This window comes from Coenobita brevimanus, chromosome 4, assembly GCF_032717465.1.
Source record: "Coenobita brevimanus isolate Jiangsu-jjx chromosome 4, ASM3271746v2, whole genome shotgun sequence".
NCBI classification, from domain to species: Eukaryota; Metazoa; Arthropoda; class Malacostraca; order Decapoda; family Coenobitidae; genus Coenobita; species Coenobita brevimanus.
In genome coordinates, this window is record NC_136957.1 from 4,439,102 (window position 1) to 4,462,132 (window position 23,031).

Genomic DNA, 23,031 nt, shown 5'->3' on the forward strand with positions numbered 1-23,031 from the left:
TAAATATAAAGCAGATGAACAGAATGTTTATCTATTAGATTTACCCTAAATATTGTCAGTGTTGATTACTATTATAAGTGTATTGTGTCTAACAGATAGAAGAATGCAGACGCGAATATGCAGTAATTGCTCCATCCCAACTAAACGATACCAATTGCGTCGAGACAGCTCCACTACCTTGTCCTATTAGTGCCGCCACGTAAAGGCCCCCCTCTCTCGACCATCCCAAATGATTGTTCTAAATAGGGAAGAAATTTGAAACTGGACTGGATACCTATTTCCTTCTAAAACGTAATCAAAATGCTGCTCACAGGAAGGATATGACAAGAAAATGTTATTGGATTGAAGGGGGAGTGTATGTGAGTATGGTGGAGGGGGAGACCGAGGATAAGGTAGAGGAATGGAGTGGAGAGATATACAGGAGGGCAGCCAAACAAACAGACAGACAGACAGATAGATACAGATAGATAGACTGATAGATAAAAATACTTACACACGACTTTCATAACTCTAATGGCTGCCTTATCACTGAGGCGGCGGAAAAAAGGCAGGTTCTTGAGAATGTCCTCCCATATGAGACACGCGGCTGAGTTGGCCTGGGATGAGAGCGAACTGGGGCGGGAAAAAAGAGGGAAAAAAAAAGGAATAATGAGTGTAGTGCTGAAACTGGTGAAAGGGGAAAGAGGGAAATTAAGAATAATGACCATGATGGTGAAATTGGTGAAGGGGAAGAGAGGGAAAAATTGCTAGTACCTTACAAGAGCTGTCACACATTTTCTCTCCTTTTGTAAAACTCTCCTATTTACCATCCTTACAGGTATTATAAATGTCACCTAAGGATTAAAAAATAAATTCAAGCTCCTTCGCCTCCTCACCTCAGCACCCCACCATACGCATCCTCACCTCAGCACCCCACCATACACCTCCTCACCTCAGCACTCCACCATACACCTCCTCACCTCAGCACCCCACCATACACCTCACCTCAGCACCCCACCATACACCTCACCTCAGCACCCCACCATACACCTCACCTCAGCACCCCACCATACACCACCTCCTCACCTCAGCACCCCACCATACACCACCTCCTCACCTCAGCACCCCACCATACACCACCTCCTCACCTCAGCACCCCACCATACACCTCCTTACCTCAGCACCCCACCATACACCTCCTCATCTCAGCACCCCACCATAAACCTCACTTCAGCACCCCACCATACACCTCCTTACCTCAGCACCCCACCATAAACCTCACCTCAGCACCCCACCATACACCGTTGCCACAAACAACCCCGCCACGCCTGGAAGGTGACTCAGCTTGTCGTTCACTAGGAAGGGCAGGATCTGGGAAGAAGGAGACGTGTGGGGATTACAGTGTTCTTGAAGAGAATTAAAGTGTTCATGAAGATTTATGTTCATGATTAAAGTGTTCATGAAGATTAGTTCATGGAATATTGTTCATGAACGGGACTACAGTGTTTATGAAGAGGATAACAGAAGTGTTCATTGAGATTAAAGTGTTCATGAGAGGGATTACAGAAGTGTTCATAGAGACTACAATGTTCATGAAGGAGATAAACTCGTCTCTGTGGCTGTAGCAGAGATTACGATGACGATGATGATGATGATTATGATGATGATGATGATGATTTTTTTGTCGTAGGCTATTCTTTCATTACCGAGCGAAAGATTTATTGCATCAGCAAGAAATGGGGGCAGGTGTTGGAAGGAAAACTCTGCAGTACAGTAGCAAACTTTTTTTTTTTTTTTTTTATCTCAGCCAATTTTGAAGTTACAAGAAAGACAGACAACAATTTGGAAATCGCATAAAAATCCTCAATTATTTTCATTTCACGGACAACCCGTAATTCCCAAAAGTTTTTCCTTAAATCGAGGAAACGATTTTTTGTAAGGCAGATTAGCGTAAGAGCCAGCTGCACAAGAAGTAACGGTCTAAGGTTGCGTGAGTAGCGCAGCAGTATTTTACGACGATTGCTGAGAGCAACCAGGTTTTGCCTTTTCAAAACAAATAATACCTTCTGTTTGGCGCTAAATTAATACAATAGGAGTATTGGTTTTAGGAAGTGTGAGGGACTATTTCTGGTGTAATATAACATGTTCTTTTTACTATTTTCAAGTTAGGAAATCAGAGGAAGATGATGAACCACATGAGACAATATTCAGCACTGCCTGACTTGCTCACTCGCTCCCCAGAACACGTTCCACACTTTCAGTGTGGACTCCTATTACATGTTTTATAATATTCATTCTAGTTTGATAGCGGTTGGAGAGGATGTTGTTGTTGTTCCTTAATCCTGATGTGTGGCCGAAATGACCCGTCGACTACAGCTAAGCCAGTGGTTCTGTGGGGCCGTCCTATGGGTACAGTACAGTACATACACCGTGCAGGGATCCGGCGCTCCCTTGTGGTACACGGTGCCTCACCAGGGTCGGACCAGGGCCCTTCCCACGGCGAGGTGCAGGGAAATATGGGGAGATTTGACTTCCGGGTGGACGCCGCAAGTGTTGTACCCAGGATGCAGAACGCCATCATGTGCTGAAGGAAGGAAGGAAGTAAGGGAGGGAGGAAGGAAGGGAGAGAAAGGGAAGGAAGGGAGGAAGGAAGAGAGAGAGGGAGCACAGATGAATTACTAAGTCGATTAATAAGTACACTAATAATGAATGAAGGTGCAAAAGTTTGATAAGGCATTCCCCCAACACAGCTAAAAACTGGGAGGCTTTAGGAATCTGGAACATAACCGAAGTACTTTGTACATGTGGGAGAAAAGGCGAGATTCACGGACACGCTACCTGGTCTGGCTTCTTGATAAGTCCCGCCTTGAGAGGGTCGCATTGCCTGTAGGTGGCGTAGGCAACGAGACCGGAGAATAAAAACAGAATCCGCAGCACAGACGCACCGATGCAGAAGAAGATGCAGAGGCTGCGGGGCGGAAGAGAAAGGGGATTAACTGATAGATAGAGAGGTAGATATAGATAGATTGATAGAGGTAGATAGAATACTCATGAAAACCACGCGGGCATGCTGAATATACAGAGTCTGGAGTGTGTGTGTGTGTGTGTGTGTGTGTGTGTGTGTGTGTGTGTGTGTGTGTGTGTGTGTGTGTGTGTGTGTGTGTGTGTGTGTGTGTGTGTGTGTGTGTGTGTGTGTGTGTGTGTGTGTGTGTGTGTGTGTGTGTGTGTGTGTGTGTGTGTGTGTGTGTGTGTGTGTGTGTGTGTGTGTGTGTGTGTGTGTGTGTGTGTGTGTGTGTGTGTGTGTGTGTGTGTGTGTGTGTGTGTGTGTGTGTGTGTGTGTGTGTGTGTGTGTGTGTGTGTGTGTGTGTGTGTGTGTGTGTGTGTGTGTGTGTGTGTGTGTGTGTGTGTGTGTGTGTGTGTGTGTGTGTGTGTGTGTGTGTGTGTGTGTGTGTGTGTGTGTGTGTGTGTGTGTGTGTGTGTGTGTGTGTGTGTGTGTGTGTGTGTGTGTGTGTGTGTGTGTGTGTGTGTGTGTGTGTGTGTGTGTGTGTGTGTGTGTGTGTGTGTGTGTGTGTGTGTGTGTGTGTGTGTGTGTGTGTGTGTGTGTGTGTGTGTGTGTGTGTGTGTGTGTGTGTGTGTGTGTGTGTGTGTGTGTGTGTGTGTGTGTGTGTGTGTGTGTGTGTGTGTGTGTGTGTGTGTGTGTGTGTGTGTGTGTGTGTGTGTGTGTGTGTGTGTGTGTGTGTGTGTGTGTGTGTGTGTGTGTGTGTGTGTGTGTGTGTGTGTGTGTGTGTGTGTGTGTGTGTGTGTGTGTGTGTGTGTGTGTGTGTGTGTGTGTGTGTGTGTGTGTGTGTGTGTGTGTGTGTGTGTGTGTGTGTGTGTGTGTGTGTGTGTGTGTGTGTGTGTGTGTGTGTGTGTGTGTGTGTGAGAGAGAGAGAGAGAGAGAGAGAGAGAGAGAGAGAGAGAGAGAGAGAGAGAGAGAGAGAGGACCCACAGACACCACGCAGAATATGCAGTTTCGAGGGTGGGAGGGAGAGTAAGAGGACGTAAATAAAAGGAATGGAAAGAAAGAAGGAAGGAAGGAAGGTAGGAAGGTAGGAAGGAAGGAAGGAAGGAAGGAAGGAGGAAAAGCTGGAAGGATGGAAGAAAGGAAGGAGGGAAGGAAGGAAGCAAGGAATGAAGGAGGGAGGGAAGGAAGCAAGGAATGAAGGAGGGAGGGAAGGAAGGAAGCAAGGAATGAAGGAGGGAGGGAGGGAGTGAAGGAAAGAAGGAAGGAAGGAAAGGTAGAAGGAAGAAAAGCTGGAAGGATGGAAGAAAGGAAGGAAGGAAGGATGAAGGAAAAGCTGCAAGGATGGAAGAAAGGAAGGAAGGAAGGATGAAGGAAAAGCTGAAAGGATGGAAGAAAGGAAGGAAGGAAGGAAGGAAGGAAGCTCAAAGAATATGCATAGTTTGATGGAGTGAGAGAGGGGGTCATAAATAAAGGAAGGGGAAAGAAGAAAGAAAGGAGGGAAACGCAAAGAATATGCGTAGTTTGATGGGGTGAAAGAAGGAGACATTAATAAAGGAAGAAGAAAGAAGGAATGGATGAATGAAAAGGAAGGAAGGGAGAGCAAGCGTAAATGAAATAAAGAAACGCAAACCAACACTTATTCTTTGCTGTGAGTTCAGTGCTGATCTTATCCCTGTGCTGTGCTGATTTATCCTGTGCTGTGCTAACTTCCTATGCTCTGCTGACTCACCCTGTGCTCTGCTGACTTATCCCTGTTGTGGCTGCCAGCAATCAGGGTGAACAGAGACTGTGACAGATACATCGGCTTTATTCTCGCAGACATCTCACATGACGTAACTGCACTGTACAACTGAAAGAAAATTCCTAATAACCCAATGCTTCACTCTAATATACACAAATACTCAAATTACATTAAGTTAAATGAACAGCCATATTTTACAAGCACTCATCCACTGCTTAACTCTATGGCTCGAGGAAATGTTAACTTACATCTGTGCTCCTCATAAACACTAGCAGCCACAGCCAGACCTCGCTCAATGCCTCCCAACAGACGTCTGCCTGAGGCTCTAAAGCACACACAGCAAGTAGCCGGCTGTCTAGTATGAACTTCAAGTCATAGCTATCAATTTCTCGAGGCACCGAAACAAAACTTGGTGAAGCATTGGGTTTACAAGACCTCCAACAAATCCGACAAAAATATTTAACAGTATAAGACCCAGCTCTAGGCTATACAAATACAGTGAACATAAATAGGCGAACAAAAGCGCATTTAATATCATATACATACTGCAGTAACATGCAGGCCCCTTAAATGTGAATTTACAAAGGCACATTTACCTCATAACAGTATGACAATTTTACTACATGAACACATACCTATTTACATGTTACTCAAAAAACTCTTTACACCCCTACAGTTATCTGCAGAATTATGCACACAAATGCTGTTCCTAATGGTTGATAGTACAGTAGAAATAAAACTCCCATGAACAATTTCACCTATTTCTCATCAGCCCCTTCCAAGAGGCATAGTTTACCGATTGGTCTTACTAAAAGATTTCCCCTTGTCTTTACTTCAACCGATCGAACAAGACCATCTTGACCCTTGTAAACCTTTGTGATTCGACCTAAAGGCCACGCACCTCGTGGAGTACTGTCATCACATAATAACACTACATCCCCTTCCGTGAAGTTTCTAGCTCTGTCAACCCATTTACGCCTTGCTTGCAACGTGAGAATATATTCTCTCAACCAACGACGCCAGAACTGATTAGCCAAGTGCTGAGCATGTCTCCACCTTCTACCATACTCATCTGATTTACGGAACTTTCCAGGTAAAGTTTGAGTACTTGGACGGAGAATCAGGAGACTGTTGGGTGTGATCACTTCTAGATCCTTAGGATCCCCGGACACAGGAGACAAGGGTCGTCCGTTGACAGCCGACTCTGCCTCACAAAAAACTGTGTCCAGTCGCTCGTCATCCAGCACTTCTTTCTTCAGGATGCTGCTGAGTACCTTTCGCACCGATCTAATCTGGCGCTCCCAAACACCTCCCATGTGTGAAGCCGTGGGAGGGTTGAATTCCCAGGAGATGTGGCGTTTTAACAGATATTCCCTGGTCTTGTGACTCTCATTCCACTTCTGAACCGCTTCCCTGAGCTCTCTCTCCCCCTTCGCGAAATTAGTCCCATTATCTGACCTGATTTTCTCAGGAAGACCTCTTCTAGCTGAAAAACGAGAGAGAGCATTAATAAAGTGTCCAGTGAATACAGCTTCTCAATATGAATGGCACGAATTGCCAAACATGTGAACAGACAACCGTATCTTTTTTCTCGACCCCGGCCCCTTTTTACAAGAAAGGGCCCGAAACAATCAACCCCTACCCTCGTGAAAGCAGGACCCCCAGGCGTTAACCTGTCAACTGGAAGATTTGCCATCTGCTGTGTAGCGGTGGCACCTGTTACTTTCTTACAAGTTATACATCTTCTGATAACCTTATCGACGAGAAGACGTGCCTTAGGAATCCAGTATCTTTTCCTAAGCAAAGCTAATACATATTCTCTCCCAAAATGCTTCGCTTCAAATTCGTGAGTTTCTTTAATAATCAGTTCAGCGACATGACTCACATAAGGCACTATTACTGGATGTTTAGTCGTGTGAGAAATGGGTGCAGCTTCCAGCCTACCTCCTACTCTGATCAAACCATCACTCATGACAGGATTAAGACAGTACAATTTACTCTGCTTAGAAACTTTACCAGTCTTCTCTAGCTCTTCGATTTCCCGTTTAAAGATACTTTCCTGCACGTATCTCAGTATGGCAGCTTCAGCAAACTTCATTTGGTTTACATTCAGATCAGATTTGGCCTTTAACACTATGGTTTCCTTGTGAATCTTAGTTGCTATAAACCATCTGCAAAACAGCTGCAACAAAGCCACTGCTCTTCTCAGTCTGAACCAGCTAGAATACCTGTTGATCAAGTAATCAATGCAATTAACACTACCTGAGGTTTCCATTGCGAGTGTACACTGCCTCACTGGTCCCTTTCCTTCCTTATCATTCTGCAACAAGTCAGTATGGCTGACTGGAGACTCAGAGTACTCTGACTCATCACGCCTCAAAAACTCCGGCCCCTTTGACCACCTCCTGTTAGACACCATCTCTGCTCCACTCAAGCCTCTAGATACGTCGTCTGCAGGGTTAACTTTCGTGTTCACATAATGCCACTGTCTGGGGAAAGAACCATCGTGAATAACAGCAATACGGTTGGCAACAAATGTGTGGAACCTTTTACTCTCATTTTTAATGTATTGAAGCACAATCATGCTGTCACTCCAATATACTGGCTCGCGTAGTTCTATCGTCAGCTCTTTCTCCAACAGACTGTTTACCTTCACTGCCAAGACTGCTGAACATAACTCTAGTCTCGGTATCGTCATGGCTTTTATGGGTGAAAGCCTAGATTTTGCCATAAGAAATGAACAATGATTCTCACCTTCAGCGTCAGTCATCTTCAGATATGAAACAGTTCCATAAGCTTCTTGGGATGAGTCACAAAAGTGATGAATCTGATAAGAAGTTACTTCACCAAACTCATTAGGCACAAGACACCTGTCATGCCTAATTTCCTTAAGTTTATCCAGATCTGCTAACCACACCTTCCATTTCTGCTTGTTTATGTCTTCCAAATGATCATCCCAACCTTTACCCAGTCTACATTCCTCATGAAAAATCATCTTAGCCTGAAGCACAAAGGGAGCAACAAAACCTAAAGGATCATCCACTGAACTTATTACGCTTAATATTCCTCGTTTTGTACATTCCTTATCCTTTGATATTACACTTATACTCAGGTAGTCACCTTCCATGTTCCACTGTAGACCTAAAACTCTCTCTGTGGGAAGGACATCACTTTCCAGATCAAGATCGGTCACCTCTGCTTCTTTCTGATAATGGAATAGAGTCAAGCACCTTTTTACTGTTACTTAACCACTTAGCTATATGAAATCCTCCCTTGGATAGAAGATCTGTCAAATCTTTCACAAGTTCAATTGCAGTACTTTCATCTCTTACAGATTTAAGGCAGTCGTCAACATAAAAATTTTGCGTGACAGTTTTACTTACTTCTGGAGAATATTCGCCAGCATTGTTCTGAGCAGTGAGTTGCAGTGCAAAATTAGCACAACTTGGACTCCAGATCCCTCCAAATAAATGAACAGTCATCCTATATATTACCGGCTTCTTACACAGGTCACCTCCTGGCCACCAGAGAAACCTCAGAGCATCACGATGCTGAGGTGACACCTTCACTTGGTGAAACATTTCTTTTATATCACCACTGACCGCAATACTGTTTTCTCTAAACCTAAGCAGCACTCCAAGAAGTGTGTTTGTTAAGTCGGGTCCCTGCAATACCCTTTTATTTAGAGAGGTGTCCTCATACTCAGCTGCACAGTCAAACACAATTCGAAATTTGCCGGGCTTCCTAGGATGTACGACACTGTGATGAGGAGTATACCATATCCTACCTCTATGAGCATCCACCTCTTCATCTGGCACACGTTCGGCATACTTTTGCTCCAATAACCTGTCTATCTCCTTCGCATAAAGTTCATGCAATTAGCTGTCTCTGGATAGCTTTCTACCAAGAGACTCTAACCTTTTAAGAGCAACAGAAAAATTATCAGGTAATTCTGGAGGATTGGACTTAAAAGGTATGTCTAGCTAATAATGTCCATCAGCGAGACAAGCAGAGTTCATCCAGACGTTCACAGCCTTCCTATCTAGAACTGAGAGTTGTGTGTCTGAGCTAGCCAGATGCTGACCAACATCTAGCTTCCAAAATTTCTCTACCTGTTCCTCTAGACTAGGTTCTGTTCCTGGTAATGAATTAATAAAATTACACACTGCATTATTCTTACTACTCTTCCCGAGAGGTCCATTTACAGTCCACCCCAGTAGTGTGCGTACCGCATATGGCTCACCGTGAAGACCCTTCCTCACCTCGAGAGGAGTTAACACATGCGGAAGGTCCTGACCAATGATTAGGGAAACTCCACCACCCACCTGAGGAAAATCAAGGTCATTTAAATGTCTCCAGTTTGAAATATAAGAAGCATCTGGAATACTGTCAGTCATCTCGGGGAGGTTCGACACTGCATATGCCTTAGGGATCTGTACAACCTTTTGCTTACTCCGACCAGAAATACCTGACACCTCCAAAGACACTTCCAACACTTCAGTGGTTTTGCTGTCACTCAGAGTAGTCATCAACAACGAAGTCTGATTACCCTCCACGCCAAGCTGTTTAATCAGGTCCACGGAACAGAAAGACTTACTACTGCCAGGATCAAGCAAGGCGTATGTTTTTATTTCTCTTTTCTTACCAGCTCCATGAATATTTACCGGTACGACTGGTAATGCAATACAGTCGTCCCTTCCTGCATTTCCACAAGCATAACTCTTTGCTGCACCTACTGCTACTGGTTCACTGGCTTCTGTATCAGTACCCTTACTAAGCTGCAGTCCTGTGTGTAACAGTCTTGAATGCTTTCCTTTACAATCGTTAAAATCACATGTCCTTTTCAGCCAGCATCCTTGGGCTTTGTGCTTGGTTGATGCCAAACAGTTAAAACATATTTTCATGTCCTTAATTACTTCTACTCGTTTTTCAGGAGAGTACTTCAGAAACTGAGGACAATTACGGAGCTGATGAGAATTCTTACAGATCCAACATAATTGGTTAACACATTTATCATCACTCAAAGTTCCTTTGTCCTTTGTTTCTGAAGCCTCTGTATTTAAGTTTACACTCCTTTTCTTTATATACCCAACCTTCTTATTGCTCTTATCCTCTCTCTGTCTTTCCTCAAAACATCCAAAGAATGGATCATTGGCCTCTCTAGCAACGGTCTCCAGGAATGTTACTAGTGTAGACATACTAGGATATCTACCTCTCTCTTCTAGATACTCAACTGCCGATTTACGCCATCTTCCCTGAATGTACAGGGGTAACCGTTCCAAGACTTTCACCATAATTCTACGAGTATCCACTTCCTGTAACATACCCATTGCATCAAGTGTCTCCTTACAGCTTCTGACAGTATCTGCCAGGTTTTGTAAGGCTTCTTTGTCTACCATCCTTAACACTGGACCACTTGTAATTTTCTTTATCCATGTTTCAGAAATCTTATACTCGTTACAAAATCTCTCCTTTAACAACTCCCTGGCTCTGAAATAACCTACATTGGGGTAAAAAATGGCACAACTCTCGATTACCTGCAGCGCTTTTCCCGAACAATATTGAAGTAATCTATTTAATTTTGAAGCAGGATCAGCCAGTGTGTTACCTACACAAGAATCAAATGTTCTGATGAACTGCCAGTACTTTAGTGGATCACCATCAAATACCATCATTTCTGTTTTAGGAAGTCTTAATATGTCGAGAATATGACGCTGATCCTGAACCTGATCACACGAATTATGATGGTTATGTTTGTTCAAAGGCACTACATTTGGTGGGCGTTCTCTCCATTCCTCGGCACAAGGATTAAGCTCAAATGGTCTACGTTCATTCCCATCATGGTCAACAACTTCACTATAGGCATTATTATTACAGACCTTATGAGTGTAGTGACCCTTGGTACCATCACGCGTTGATCCCACGCTTGATCGTCCTGACCTTTTGTCCTCCATGTGTAGTAAGACCTTCTCCTCTGCATCGGCGGCTGCAATGTCTGCTTGTAGCTCGAGTCGCTCAGCTTCATTCTTCTTCTGCTGTATCTCATTGAGTAGCTGTGCTTTGACCTGAAGTGCAGCCTTCCTGGCCGCCACCCTCGCCCTAGCACTGGAAGTAGAGGACACAGCACTGGCTCTACCAGCAGCACTAACACTATCTTTGGGTTGCACTGTCTCACCACCGATAGCTGCATTCTTACGTGCAGTAACTTTTGGTTGGACTAATCCGTTGTCGGGATGTTTCTTTATCCACTGTTTTGCCACGGACAATATTCCCTGCACGCGCTGGATAATGTTCTCATGATATGCTTGTGCTTCACTAAGGTGATGTGTCGAGTCTAAGTTTTCAAGACATCCGGTAAGTTGAGTATGACATGTTCGGAAATTACTCAAGGTTCGTTCAATAGAATCCACTTTCTCGGTTATAAGAAGTCTGTCTGTATTTTCACAAATCAGCAAATCACTTAACTCATTTTCCTTTTTCGTGAGTGATCCCACTATACCAGCACGGGAACGCTGTAGCGCCAGAATCTGTTCACGCAACACACTATCCACAAAATCCTCTATACCTTTGGCGCCATCCTCCCGGCCAAGGTCATGTTTTTCTTTGCTAATATCGCCACTGCGAGACATTTTATACACAAAAGTCACGGTAACTCCAAGTATTCTTAACACTGCACCAGTTAAACCTAAACACTCATGGTTCCCAACACTGCACTCTGGTGAAGCAGATCCAAGTGAACCGCAGACCCGGTGCCGCAGTGTTAATCCGCCAGGAGATTTGTACTTTGTGGCTGCCAGCAATCAGGGTGAACAGAGACTGTGACAGATACATCGGCTTTATTCTCGCAGACATCTCACATGACGTAACTGCACTGTACAACTGAAAGAAAATTCCTAATAACCCAATGCTTCACTCTAATATACATAAATACTCAAATTACATTAAGTTAAATGAACAGCCATATTTTACAAGCACTCATCCACTGCTTAACTCTATGGCTCGAGGAAATGTTAACTTACATCTGTGCTCCTCATAAACACTAGCAGCCACAGCCAGACCTCTCTCAATGCCTCCCAACAGACGTCTGCCTGAGGCTCTAAAGCACACACAGCAAGTAGCCGGCTGTCTTTTTTTTTTTTTTTTTTCCGGCCTATCAACCATCGGGGCCGAAGCCCCTGGTTATTAAGGCCACGGATATATATATATGTATATACATTTAAATATATATACATATATATACAAACATATATATATATATATATATATATATATATACATACACACACACACACACACACACGCACTTCCATGCATACATACAGACACATTTTCATGCAAACGTACATATATATATAATATTTTTAATCTTATTTATTTATTTTTTTGTATTTTTATTTTTTTTAATTTTTTCTTGGTTTTATATTTTTTTATACCTTATAATATAAAGACAAACTAATCTAAAGACCCTAAAACTAATCACCTAACGGACAAATCGCTAACCTATACTAAATCCTACAGAGACAAATAGCTAGACCTACACTAATGGTAAAAATACCTCGACTAACAGAACACCATCGACTGCAGATATGTAATGCCTTTCTACATGACATACCTGCACTCATCACCTGGTGACTGTCAGTCGAGGCACAACCTAATATAGGGGACATCAATATATGAAAGGGAACCAGACGAGTCAGGAACATTTCCATATACGTCAGCTGTCGTCCCTAATTAGAATAACTTAAGCAAGATGGTATAATGGATTTACATAATTTGTACAAAAAGTGAAGAACCTCGCCCAGCAGACCACCATCGACTGCAAGTGCCCAATACCTTCCTATATTGCACACTTGCACTCATCATCTGGTGACTGTCAGGCGAGGAACTTGGCTTAATGTAGGGGACATCTATATTAGAAATAGATCGGTGAGAGGAGGAACTATTTAAAATATGTCAACTGTCAACCCTGATTAATATTACAATATATACATATTTACTGTTCATAAAAACCATAACCACGCAGTAAAAAAGTCACATCACTCTGATCAGTCCGGTCTCTCTCAAGAAAGCCATCAATTTATCAGTCATAACAATGTCCCCATCACCCAGGATGGTGGAAAGGGTGAAGGGGACGTCTACTGCGCCGCAGTAATTTATAAGTGAAGCACGTTCACGAATAAATCGCCGACAGCGCAGGATGATATGACTGATAGATAACACCGCATTACAGATGTCACAGTGCGGTGGGAAGCGTCTTTCCATATATGGTTTTATGTGGGTTAAAATGGTGGCATTCAGCCGTAATCGTGCCAACACTTTTTCTTCTAAGCGACTGGGACGGTTGGCAGTGTCCCAGTCGCCCAGGTACGGCTTACAAGTTGGAATATTTAGTCTGGTCCACTGACCTTGCCACAGAAGATTTATTGATTTCTTTCCGAGAGAGAGACTCGACCGTAGATCACGAGGAACGTCCCAAGTCTCCCCGAGCTCTACAGCCGACTTTGCAAGTAAGTCAGCCTGCTCATTGCCGTAGATACGACAATGACCAGGCACCCAGATCAGCGTGAATGACTTGTTGCATGAATGCAACTTATTAATGATGCGGCCCTGGATCTCGTGAGAGTCCGTAGTACAAGATGCAATTGCCTGAAGGGCTGATTTTGAATCTGAAAATATGACAAATGAGTCATGTCTAGAATTGAGAGCATAGTCTATGGCTTTGTCAATAGCAAAAAGTTCTGAAGTAAACACAGATGTATGAGTCGGCAACCGATACCTGAGGGCACATTCAGTCGACCACACACTTGCACCCACACATTCACTCGACTTGGAGCCGTCGGTGTACAATTGATGGGACCCCAAGTGACGAACAATGATGTTACGAAACAAGTGGTGGACCTCCGCCTCCGGCGCCTTGGCCTTTGGTGCTGGGAGCCATGTGACATCGACTGTAAAGCCGGGTGGCTCCCAAGGCGCTATGTTTTTTAGCACCAACTTGTCACAGTCACTGGGGTCCACATCAAGCTCCTGAGTCAGTAAGTGGAGGCGAGCGGCAAGTGGCCGACGCACCCCCCGCAGAAGGTGGTGGTATTGATGCAGGGGGGTACAGGCCACATTGCCGATATTACATTTCCTAAATGTCCTTACACCATAGGAAAATGCCAGGTGGTCACGGCGAATACGGAGGGGAGGCACATTCGCCTCCACTTCCATACGAGCCACACGGGTACACCGTACAGCTCCAAGACACATTCGCAAGCATTTATTCTGTAACACATCCAATCCTTTCAACGTGGCATCAGATGCCGAGCCATACACCTGTGCGCCATAGTCTAGCTTTGATCGAATAAGGGACTTATACACCATTAATAAAGATTTTCTGTCGGCACCCCAGGTAGTACCCGCTAGGTACTTGAGGACATTTAACGGTTTATCACAACGAGCAAGCAAAGTATTAACGTGAAGTTTAAAATTCATTCTACGATCAAAATGTATTCCTAAAAATTTTACAGAATTTTGAAAAGGTACCGCCTGATTATCCAAAGTTAAGCACAAATTAGGTACGTTACGATTAGTGAAAACTATAGCGGCACACTTACGTACGGAAAACTTAAATCCCCACTGCAAGGCCCATTGGTGGACGGAGTCAAGGGCTGCTTGAATCCGCCCAGCCGAAAATTGTGCATTACGGGAAGAGTGCCATATTGCACAATCGTCAGCGTAGAGTGAGTATTTAAGATTCCTCGGGATGGGAGCTGATGACAGAATATCATTGATCATAATACTAAATAAAGTAGGACTAAGCACACTTCCCTGCGGCACCCCGTTTTCCTGGATAAATATATCCGATGTTACGTTACGGGGCAATTTGACAGAGAAAGTTCTGTCCCTTAAGAAATTTGAAATAAAAACAGGCAAATTTCCTCTTAAACCATAAGCATAGAGCTTCATTAGTATACCGTGTCGCCATGTCATGTCATAGGCTTTATGGATGTCCAAGAACACCCCTATCATGAATTCTTTATTGGCAAATGCCTCTGCAATACAATGCTCCAAATTCATTAAATGATCTAGTGAACTTCTGTATTTACGGAAGCCACATTGTTGATCATTTAACAAATTCTTCGACTCTAAAACAAAAAGAAGCCTATTGTTAACCATTCGTTCCATGACCTTACATAGACAAAAAGTCAACACAATAGGACGAAATGAAGTGGGATTCATAAGACGACCAGCCTCTTTGGGTATCGGTATGACGTGCGCAAAGTGCCATGAGTTTGGGAACGTTTGAGACGCCCAAATCTCATTGTACAATGCTAACATCTTAATCAGGTTGTCCTGATTAAGATGCTGGATCATACCGTACGTGATGGTGTCTGGGCCAGGGCTGGTGTCTTTACAGGATTTAAGGGCAAGGAGCAGTTCATCTAGCGTAAACTCTTGGTTGTACGGGAGTTTACGTCTTCTGTGGCAAAGTCTAATATCTGTAGCTCAGCCGTGCGTTTATGATGTTGGAAACGCGGGTCATAATTGGCTGAGCTACTTACATGAGAAAAACTCCTGGCGAGGATGTTAGCAACGTCCACGGGCTCGTCATAGATGTTATTATTCACCTGAAGGGTGGTGACTGGGAAATATGGGCCTTTATTATTTAATATTCTTATGGTGGACCAGACTTTACGTAATGGTGTTGTACGAGTCACCGTGGACACAAAGGACCGCCAGGAGTCACGTTTGGCCCTTCTTATTATTCTCCTTGCCTCAGCCCGTGCCTGTTTGTATGCAATAAAATTTTTCTCAGTGGGCTGACTATCAAAAATCCTGTATCTCCTATTGCGTTTTCTTAATGCTTGTCGGCAATCCGGCATCCACCAATGTGCTCTATGCTTCGCATGAACTGTAGAAGTCTTGGGAATAGCAGCCTCAGCTGCGTGTAATATGGAAGTAGTTATATTTTCGACCTTAACATCTATGGTCTCCCCAGATATATCTAAATTGGCGATCCTTGAGAAGGATCCCCAATCTGCTTTCTTATAGTTAAATTTTGGAGGTGGAGGGTCCGAAATGATGTCGCGTGTATAAGAAAGACAGATGGGTAAATGATCACTTCCCAAGGAGTCGTCGTAAGGGTCCCATGAGAGATCTTGATGTATACCAGGGGAGGCCAAAGATAAGTCAATGGCCGAAAAGTTACCAGTTCGATCATCTACACGAGTCGCTCTACCATCGTTCAGAAGACAGAGGCTGGACTGTAGTATTAGGTCGGCTACTTGCTCCCCACGACCATCGATCCTCAAGCTACCCCATTGATAGTGATGGGCGTTAAAATCGCCTAACACTAACTTATTCCCAGGAAGATGTTCAACTAGTGAATTTAAAGCATCACTATCAATGGGGCCATGTGGAGGACAGTACAGAGAGCAAATAGACAGATACGTGTTATTAAATTTTACTCTGCACGCAACAGCTTCCAGAGTAGAATTTAGAATCACTTCCGTTTGTGGGTGTGATTTATGTGTGTATATGGCTACTCCGTGACCTTCATATCTTCTATACGAGTGGTAGTGTTTGAACTGTGGAGGATCAGGGTGATCCTCCAGGCGCGTCTCCTGTAAACAAACAACGTCTGGCCTGTGTATAGAAAGCAAGATTGCTATATTGTGTAACTTATTCCCAATACTTCTACAATTCCACTGTAGTATAGTGAATGCGGCGGTTTAAGATTTACGGGGGGGCCAGTGTGTTTAGTTTTTATGCCCCCGCGACCAGGCGAGTGGCTACCGGGGGACCTTTCCCGGTGCTTGCTGACGGAAACCTCCATATTTTGGTCAATAACAAGGCTCCCAGATTCCACCGAGGAAGAGCTATTTTTCCTCTCCCTCGCTGGGCTAGGAGCAGGGAGGACATGAGGACGTGGCTTTGAAAGGGTGGTGAAGTTATGTTTTACAGTCTTGTCAGGCTTCGATTTAGGCTTGACTGACTGAGAAGCAGCAGCGGCCTGTGAGTATGATGAAGCTTTAGGGAGGTCAGTTAGAGAGTTGGATCGTACAGGAGGTTTAGAGGTGGAGGTGGAGGTAGAGTGAGTGACTTGATTAACAAGCACGAGATCAGTCTGCGTCTCCACAGTGCACATCACAGGGCGGGACATCACTGCCGAAGCATAGGACCTATTCGGTGTGGGAGTTGCATGCAACTCCTTCACCTTTTCCTTGCTTCGTAGAAAGAGATGCCCTCAGTCGCCTTCACCGCACAGACCTCTTTCTCCTCCTTCCACTTGGGACAATCCCTAGAGGAAGTGAAGTGAGCACCCTTGCAGTGAAAGCAGCTGACACCCTCTGATGTGCAATGGTCAGCATCATGTCCTTGTGTTGCGCACTTGCCACAGACTGATTGAGAAGTCCGACAAGACTTTTCATGGTGTCCATATAACTGACATCGTAAACAACGAAGTGGGTTAGGGATGTATGTCCTTACGTTAACAATTTCATACCCCACTTTGATATGGGTTGGGAGAGTCACTTTACCGAAAGTCAATATAACCGTTGCCGTTTTCGTCCTCCTGCCCTCGGAAAATCTCGTGATGAAACGGGCTTCAATTACATCTTCATGAGCAAGTTCATGTACGATGTCGTCCTCTTCCATGGCCATGAGGTCCCTGCAAGTGATGACTCCCTTGCAGGAATTCATGGAGTGAGGGATCGTTGGCACAACATCATAGCAATGGAATTTGCTCATCTTCATCAAATCCTTAACCTGGGACGAATTTGCAGTCTTTACTAGGAGATCTCCGCTAGCAAGTTTTTTTACCTGTTCCACCTCTCCTGCACATCCATCAATCACCTTCTTGATAATGAAGGGATTGAGGCTGGACAGGAGAGTGGAACCAACCGCATGAATTAAAACAAACTCGGCGTTTTGTACATTAATGTCAAGGCGGGTACGTGTCTGGGGCCGTTCAGTCTGGGGGTAGGCAGTCCGTGAGACAGTCGGGGGTCGGTCAGGACTACCTCCCCCCCTGAAGGGGAGGGAGGCAGCAGTGGCGTCCGCCATAGTTACCAATTACCACTTACGGGGGAAGTGGGAAGAAAGAGAAAAACAACCAAGGGAGAATTTGCCCGGGGAAAAAACACCTAGTCTGAGATTACCCTCTCAAACCACTCTCGGGAGGACGCGCCCGTGTGTAACTCACACCCCAGAGCGATCAGTGGGGGGTACACTCCAGAGGTGAGTAAGCAAAGGCAATCTCAGGAAACAGATATAGACACTTACTATATCTCTAAAGGGCTGGGAGGAGAATTAGTACTAGCTAACCTAACTTTATTGAAAAACGCCCTAGTGGCGAAAAAGAAAAAGCTAAAGCCGGTGAGGCAACCCTGCAGCTAGAGGAGAGCCAGAGAAACACGTCTGTACACTCCACGACCATCCATCAAAGTCCCGGCTGTCTAGTATGAACTTCAAGTTATAGCTATCAATTTCTCGAGGCACCGAAACAAAACTTGGTGAAGCATTGGGTTTACAAGACCTCCAACAAATCCGACAAAAATATTTAACAGTATAAGACCCAGCTCTAGGCTATACAAATACAGTGAACATAAATATGCGAACAAAAGCGCATTTAATATCATATACATACTGCAGTAACACCTGTGCTCTGCTGACTCACCCCTGTGCTGTGGGTAGGGTGCTGACGGATATGAAGCGCTGGTGAGGGGCTTGGCTGACACCGATCCAGTACAGTATAAGAAACACGCCCGAGACGAAGGTGGAGAAGAAGGTGTGGCGCACGAAGGGGCTGGGGTCCATGCTGGGGGGAGGCAGAGGGATTGCACAAGGTCGAAAATTGTCTCCTGGAAGTTAGAATTAGTTAGGGTATATTTTACTTAATGATGCAGTAATGAAATATTTTACCTTAATGTGCCTGGACACGCAGGAAAAAAAACAAAGATTCTCCTAAAACTTCACCTGGACGTGTTTTGATGCGTCCCGAGAATTCAAAATTTCACACGTATCTAGGCCATCTGATAAACTTTGTACGGCACCATTTTGAAATTAATCTATGCAGGTAACGAATATATAGTATTTTATTTTGGGAATCTTTATCGTCATGGGGTTGTTCTAACGATAATAGAAACAATTCACAATACGTCGTTAATGAATGCTCTCGGACAACCAATCAGCTGCAAGCTTCCAAATGCTTAAGGCTCGTCTCTTCTCAGGTGACGCTAACTTCAAAGATGCTAACCTAACGCTAACTTCACGTCCCTAACTTCAAAGATCCTAACCCTAACTTCACGCCCACTCACTTGAAGAATTCCAGGCGACTTCCTTCCCCAGCCGCCTCCCAGACCTCCGCCGCCCCCACCGTCTCCTTACAAACCAGCAGAACCACAATCAAGACACCCAGGAACATCAGCACTGTCTGGGGCACGTCGTTGTACACCACTGCCCTCACCCCACCCTGAGAAAATTAATGTATCGGCATGAAAAAGTGCGAAAAATTGTTTACGATGATTGATGATATTATGATGTTATTATTATTATTATTATTATTATTAGTAGTAGTAGTAGTAGTAGTAGTAGCAGTAGGAGGAGGAGGAGGAGGAGGAGGAAGAGGAGGAGGAGGAGGAGGAACAAGAAAGTTCAAGCAGTGGCAAGGACTCAATTGTAACTAGAAAGCGCTCATGAGCGCATACCTCTGCCAGTGCCAGTGCCATTAAAAAGGATCCGGATCCGGATTCTCCCCAAAATTTCATCATTTCTTCCTTGGTCCATGGCCCACCCTTCCACAATATGTCATCAAAATCCTTTCATAACTTTTTGAGTAATCCTGCTAACAGACTGACAGACAAACCAACCAACGCGGGAATACAACACAACCTCCTTGGCGAAATAACTACAGTGTGGTCCATTAACAGTCTTCAACTAAAAACCCGTCTGATGGTATGTGTTGTGGGGATGGCTCAGTCTGCTGGTGTGGGCGCAGGGGTCGTAGTGGGAATAGGAAGTGAATAAATGATGTACGGTGGACACAAATTACCCTTCTTCACCACCAGCCATGTTTTGGGGGAAAGGGGAGGGGATGAGACGTTTGTGTGTGTGTGTGTGTGTGTGTGTGTGTGTGTGTGTGTGTCTGTCTGTCTGTGCCCTACAACTAACCTCAAATATTACGTCTTTAACTCGGCCCAGCGGTATTTGTTATAGCGAACAAAATAAATTTGTTCAGACAAGTTGCTACGATGCCAACTTACGATGGTGATGTAGAACGTGCAGATGGTGCCCATGATAAGGATAGAGGCGGATGTGGAGAGGCTGGTGAAGGTGGCGAGGGCGAGGCACGGGGCGTACAGACAGAAGCTCATATATACGCAGGTGTTGATGAGAAGGGCACCTGTAATTACCTGGCGGAGGGCCCGAGAGCGGTATCGTAACTCCAGGTACTGTTGAAGGCAGGATACGGTGCGTGTTTAGTACGGTGTGTGTTTGGTACGGTGTGTGTTTAGTATTGTGTGTGTGTTCGGTATGGTGTGTGTTTGGTACGGTGTGTGTTTCGTACGGTGTGTGTTTGGTACGGTGTGTGTTCGGTACGGTGTGTGTTTAGTACGGTGTGTGTTCGGTACGGTGTGTGTTCGGTAAGGTGTGTGGTTGGTACGGTGTGTGTTTGGTACGGTGTGTGTTTAGTACGGTGTGTGTTTGCTACGGTGTGTGTTTAATTTACTGTGTAGGGCGGAATCTCAGCCTCTGTCAATTCATCCATCATTAACTAAACAGGACACACACACACACACACACACACACACACACACACACACATTAACCCTCCCCCATACATCAAACCATCACCTTACCTCCAAAAGCGAGGTAATCTTGAGCTTGTAAAAGATGGGAATGGTAAACTTGCACACAATAATCGTTCCCAGGATATAGCCCACGATTGTAGTGCTGATCTGGGTGCCGAAGTAGTAGGTTTCCGTGGCGTTTCCTGTAAGAAGGAAGAGGAAAAGGAAGAGGAAGAAGAGAGTGTGTGTTTTCATCTAAGGGTTCTGGGCTACTTTTATAACTCGCTTACTTGGTCATTTTGGACGGGAAAAAATCACTCTTGGTTATAACGCAGGATGTGGCTTCTATAATACATAAAAAACACTACCGTCAAGGGAATGCAACATGGTCGCCACATAGCTATCTATCTATCTATAGCCCGACGCCCTAATCCCGCAAAGGGTGGCCGCAGACAACATGCCTCCAAGTCGCTCTGTCACCCACCATTTCACTGCCCTCCCCCAAACTCACTCCCTCCTCCCTCATCTACCTCACAACGCACATGGCTATAGTGCACTACTATACTTCTGTACAAACTGTCAAGATGATTAGTAAACATGAAGGTACACTGGATACACAGGAACTTAAAATGTGTGTTTGCATGGTTTGGCGTTAGAGAGGAAGATAGCCAAGCAGAGACAGAGAGAGACAGGAACAGGACGCATATTGTTTCCTCTCACCATGAGACTGATTAAGCAGATGGTTACACAGACAGCTACTCACCTAAGATTGCGATAGCCGACAGGATACCGCCAAGCAGAGAGAGAGCGACAGGAACGGGATGCATGTTGTTCCCTCCAACCATAAACTGTCTGGTTGAACCCCTTCTCAAGCTGCTGTACATACCGATGCCCACAGACACTGCCAACATCATGCTAAACACTGCCACGTCTGCTGCAGTCAACACCTCATCTGTACCCGAAGTCTCGTCCATAATGAACGGCTGATCGAGGTTTATGTACTTACTGACTACAGACGTCGAGGTTGCCACACTGATCTGGAAACGTCAGTGGAATGAATACTAACCTTCAATTGCTCTAGGCTCAGATTTTCGTTCATTTGCAACTTATTTTACATTGCTCAGTGGTAGATGGCAGCACTACGGCCTTAATCCTGCCCACAGCGCTTCTTCGTGACAAGCATCGTATTCTGCTATCAGTCTCTTGCTACAGTTCGACCTTCCAGTTGGAGACATGGCAATTTTAGGCCAAGTTAAATAAGCATAGTTAAGTACCGTTAATGTTCCTCATAAACTTTTTACTTTAACTTGGCCTACAATCTCCATTTCTCTATCTTGAATACAGAAGTATAACATTAGTTCAACGCTAGAATGTAATGCTAGTCATGAAGAAGTGCTACAGGAAGTCATAGCACTGTCCTGTCACTGAGCTACGTAAAAGAAGCTTCAAGAAAATGGAAATCAGGGCCAAGTTAAGATGAAAGGAGTAAATGTCAATGGTTGTTAATATATCTATCAACTTCCCTTGTGTCACTGCTATACCACTCGCTAAATGTATTCTTCCTTCTCCTGTTTTCGTGTAGGTAACTATGACAAAGTAGAAAATTATTTTTAGTGACCACCACGAGCTGTATGTCAAGCTACGTAGTACAGAAACCACTGGTCTGTGTCTGAATACCTGGGACATGGTGCTTCGTGTGTGTGTGTGTGTGTGTGTGTGTGTGTGTGTGTGTGTGTGTGTGTGTGTGTGTGTGTGTGTGTGTGTGTGTGTGTGTGTGTGTGTGTGTGTGTGTGTGTGTTTTCACTTTCCTCACACCATCACCTTCACAACCACATTCTTTCATGAACCCCTTAATTATGCCTTCGCACAGCTATGGCAGAGGAGGCATTAAATGATTGGTCTCTCCGTCCGTGTGTCCTTGAGTACGTGCGTGCGTGCGCGTGAGTTAGTGCGCCCCCATCATTCTTGTGAGCTCGATATCTCCTGAAACCATAAACGAAATTCCACCAAACTTTTGTCAGTGATGCAGAGTGAGGAGATGATGAACTGATTAGGTCGGCAAGGTCAAGGGGTCAAAGGCCAAGGTCTTATGGGGTCGACTTAGTTTATTCATATGGGTGCAATATCTCCTGAACACCTCAACGGATTTTGACCAAACTTTTGTCAAAGATACAGTATGACAAGACGATAAACTGATTACGTCCGCAAGATCAAGGGGTCAAAGATCAAGGTCATACAGGGTCGATTTAGTTTATCTATAGTCTCATTTCAACCCACAATGAACCCTGTCATGGAGGCTGTATGGCGAGTTCGTGTGCAATGTTTGGCGGAGGCATACTGAGAGACATTTTGCGTTGGCAGTTCGGGTCCCAAGTTTTCGACGTTTCATTTTTTCATCATCTACATGATGAGTATGGCATACATGGTGTGTGTGTGTGTGTGTGTGTGTGTGTGTGTGTGTGTGTGTGTGTGTGTGTGTCTGTGTGCTGGTCTAACCTAGTTGGTATGGGAATATCATGCATGTATAGGGA

The 23,031-nt window shown here is 44.6% G+C and overlaps 1 protein-coding gene across 1 annotated transcript; it reads right to left on the reverse strand.

Annotated features, from left to right (window-relative positions):
• Nucleotides 1-11,417: 11,417 nt before the first annotated feature.
• Nucleotides 11,418-22,186, reverse strand: LOC145395130 (sodium-dependent multivitamin transporter-like). The gene is made up of 7 exons (XM_080268838.1): nucleotides 22,178-22,186; nucleotides 21,387-21,537; nucleotides 20,570-20,703; nucleotides 19,973-20,122; nucleotides 19,028-19,182; nucleotides 18,388-18,528; nucleotides 11,418-11,514 (listed from the first exon to the last, which is right to left on the reverse strand). Exons 1-7 carry the CDS (start codon nucleotides 22,184-22,186, stop codon nucleotides 11,418-11,420), a joined length of 837 nt encoding a protein of 278 aa, XP_080124964.1.
• Between the last annotated feature and the right edge of the window lie 845 nt (nucleotides 22,187-23,031).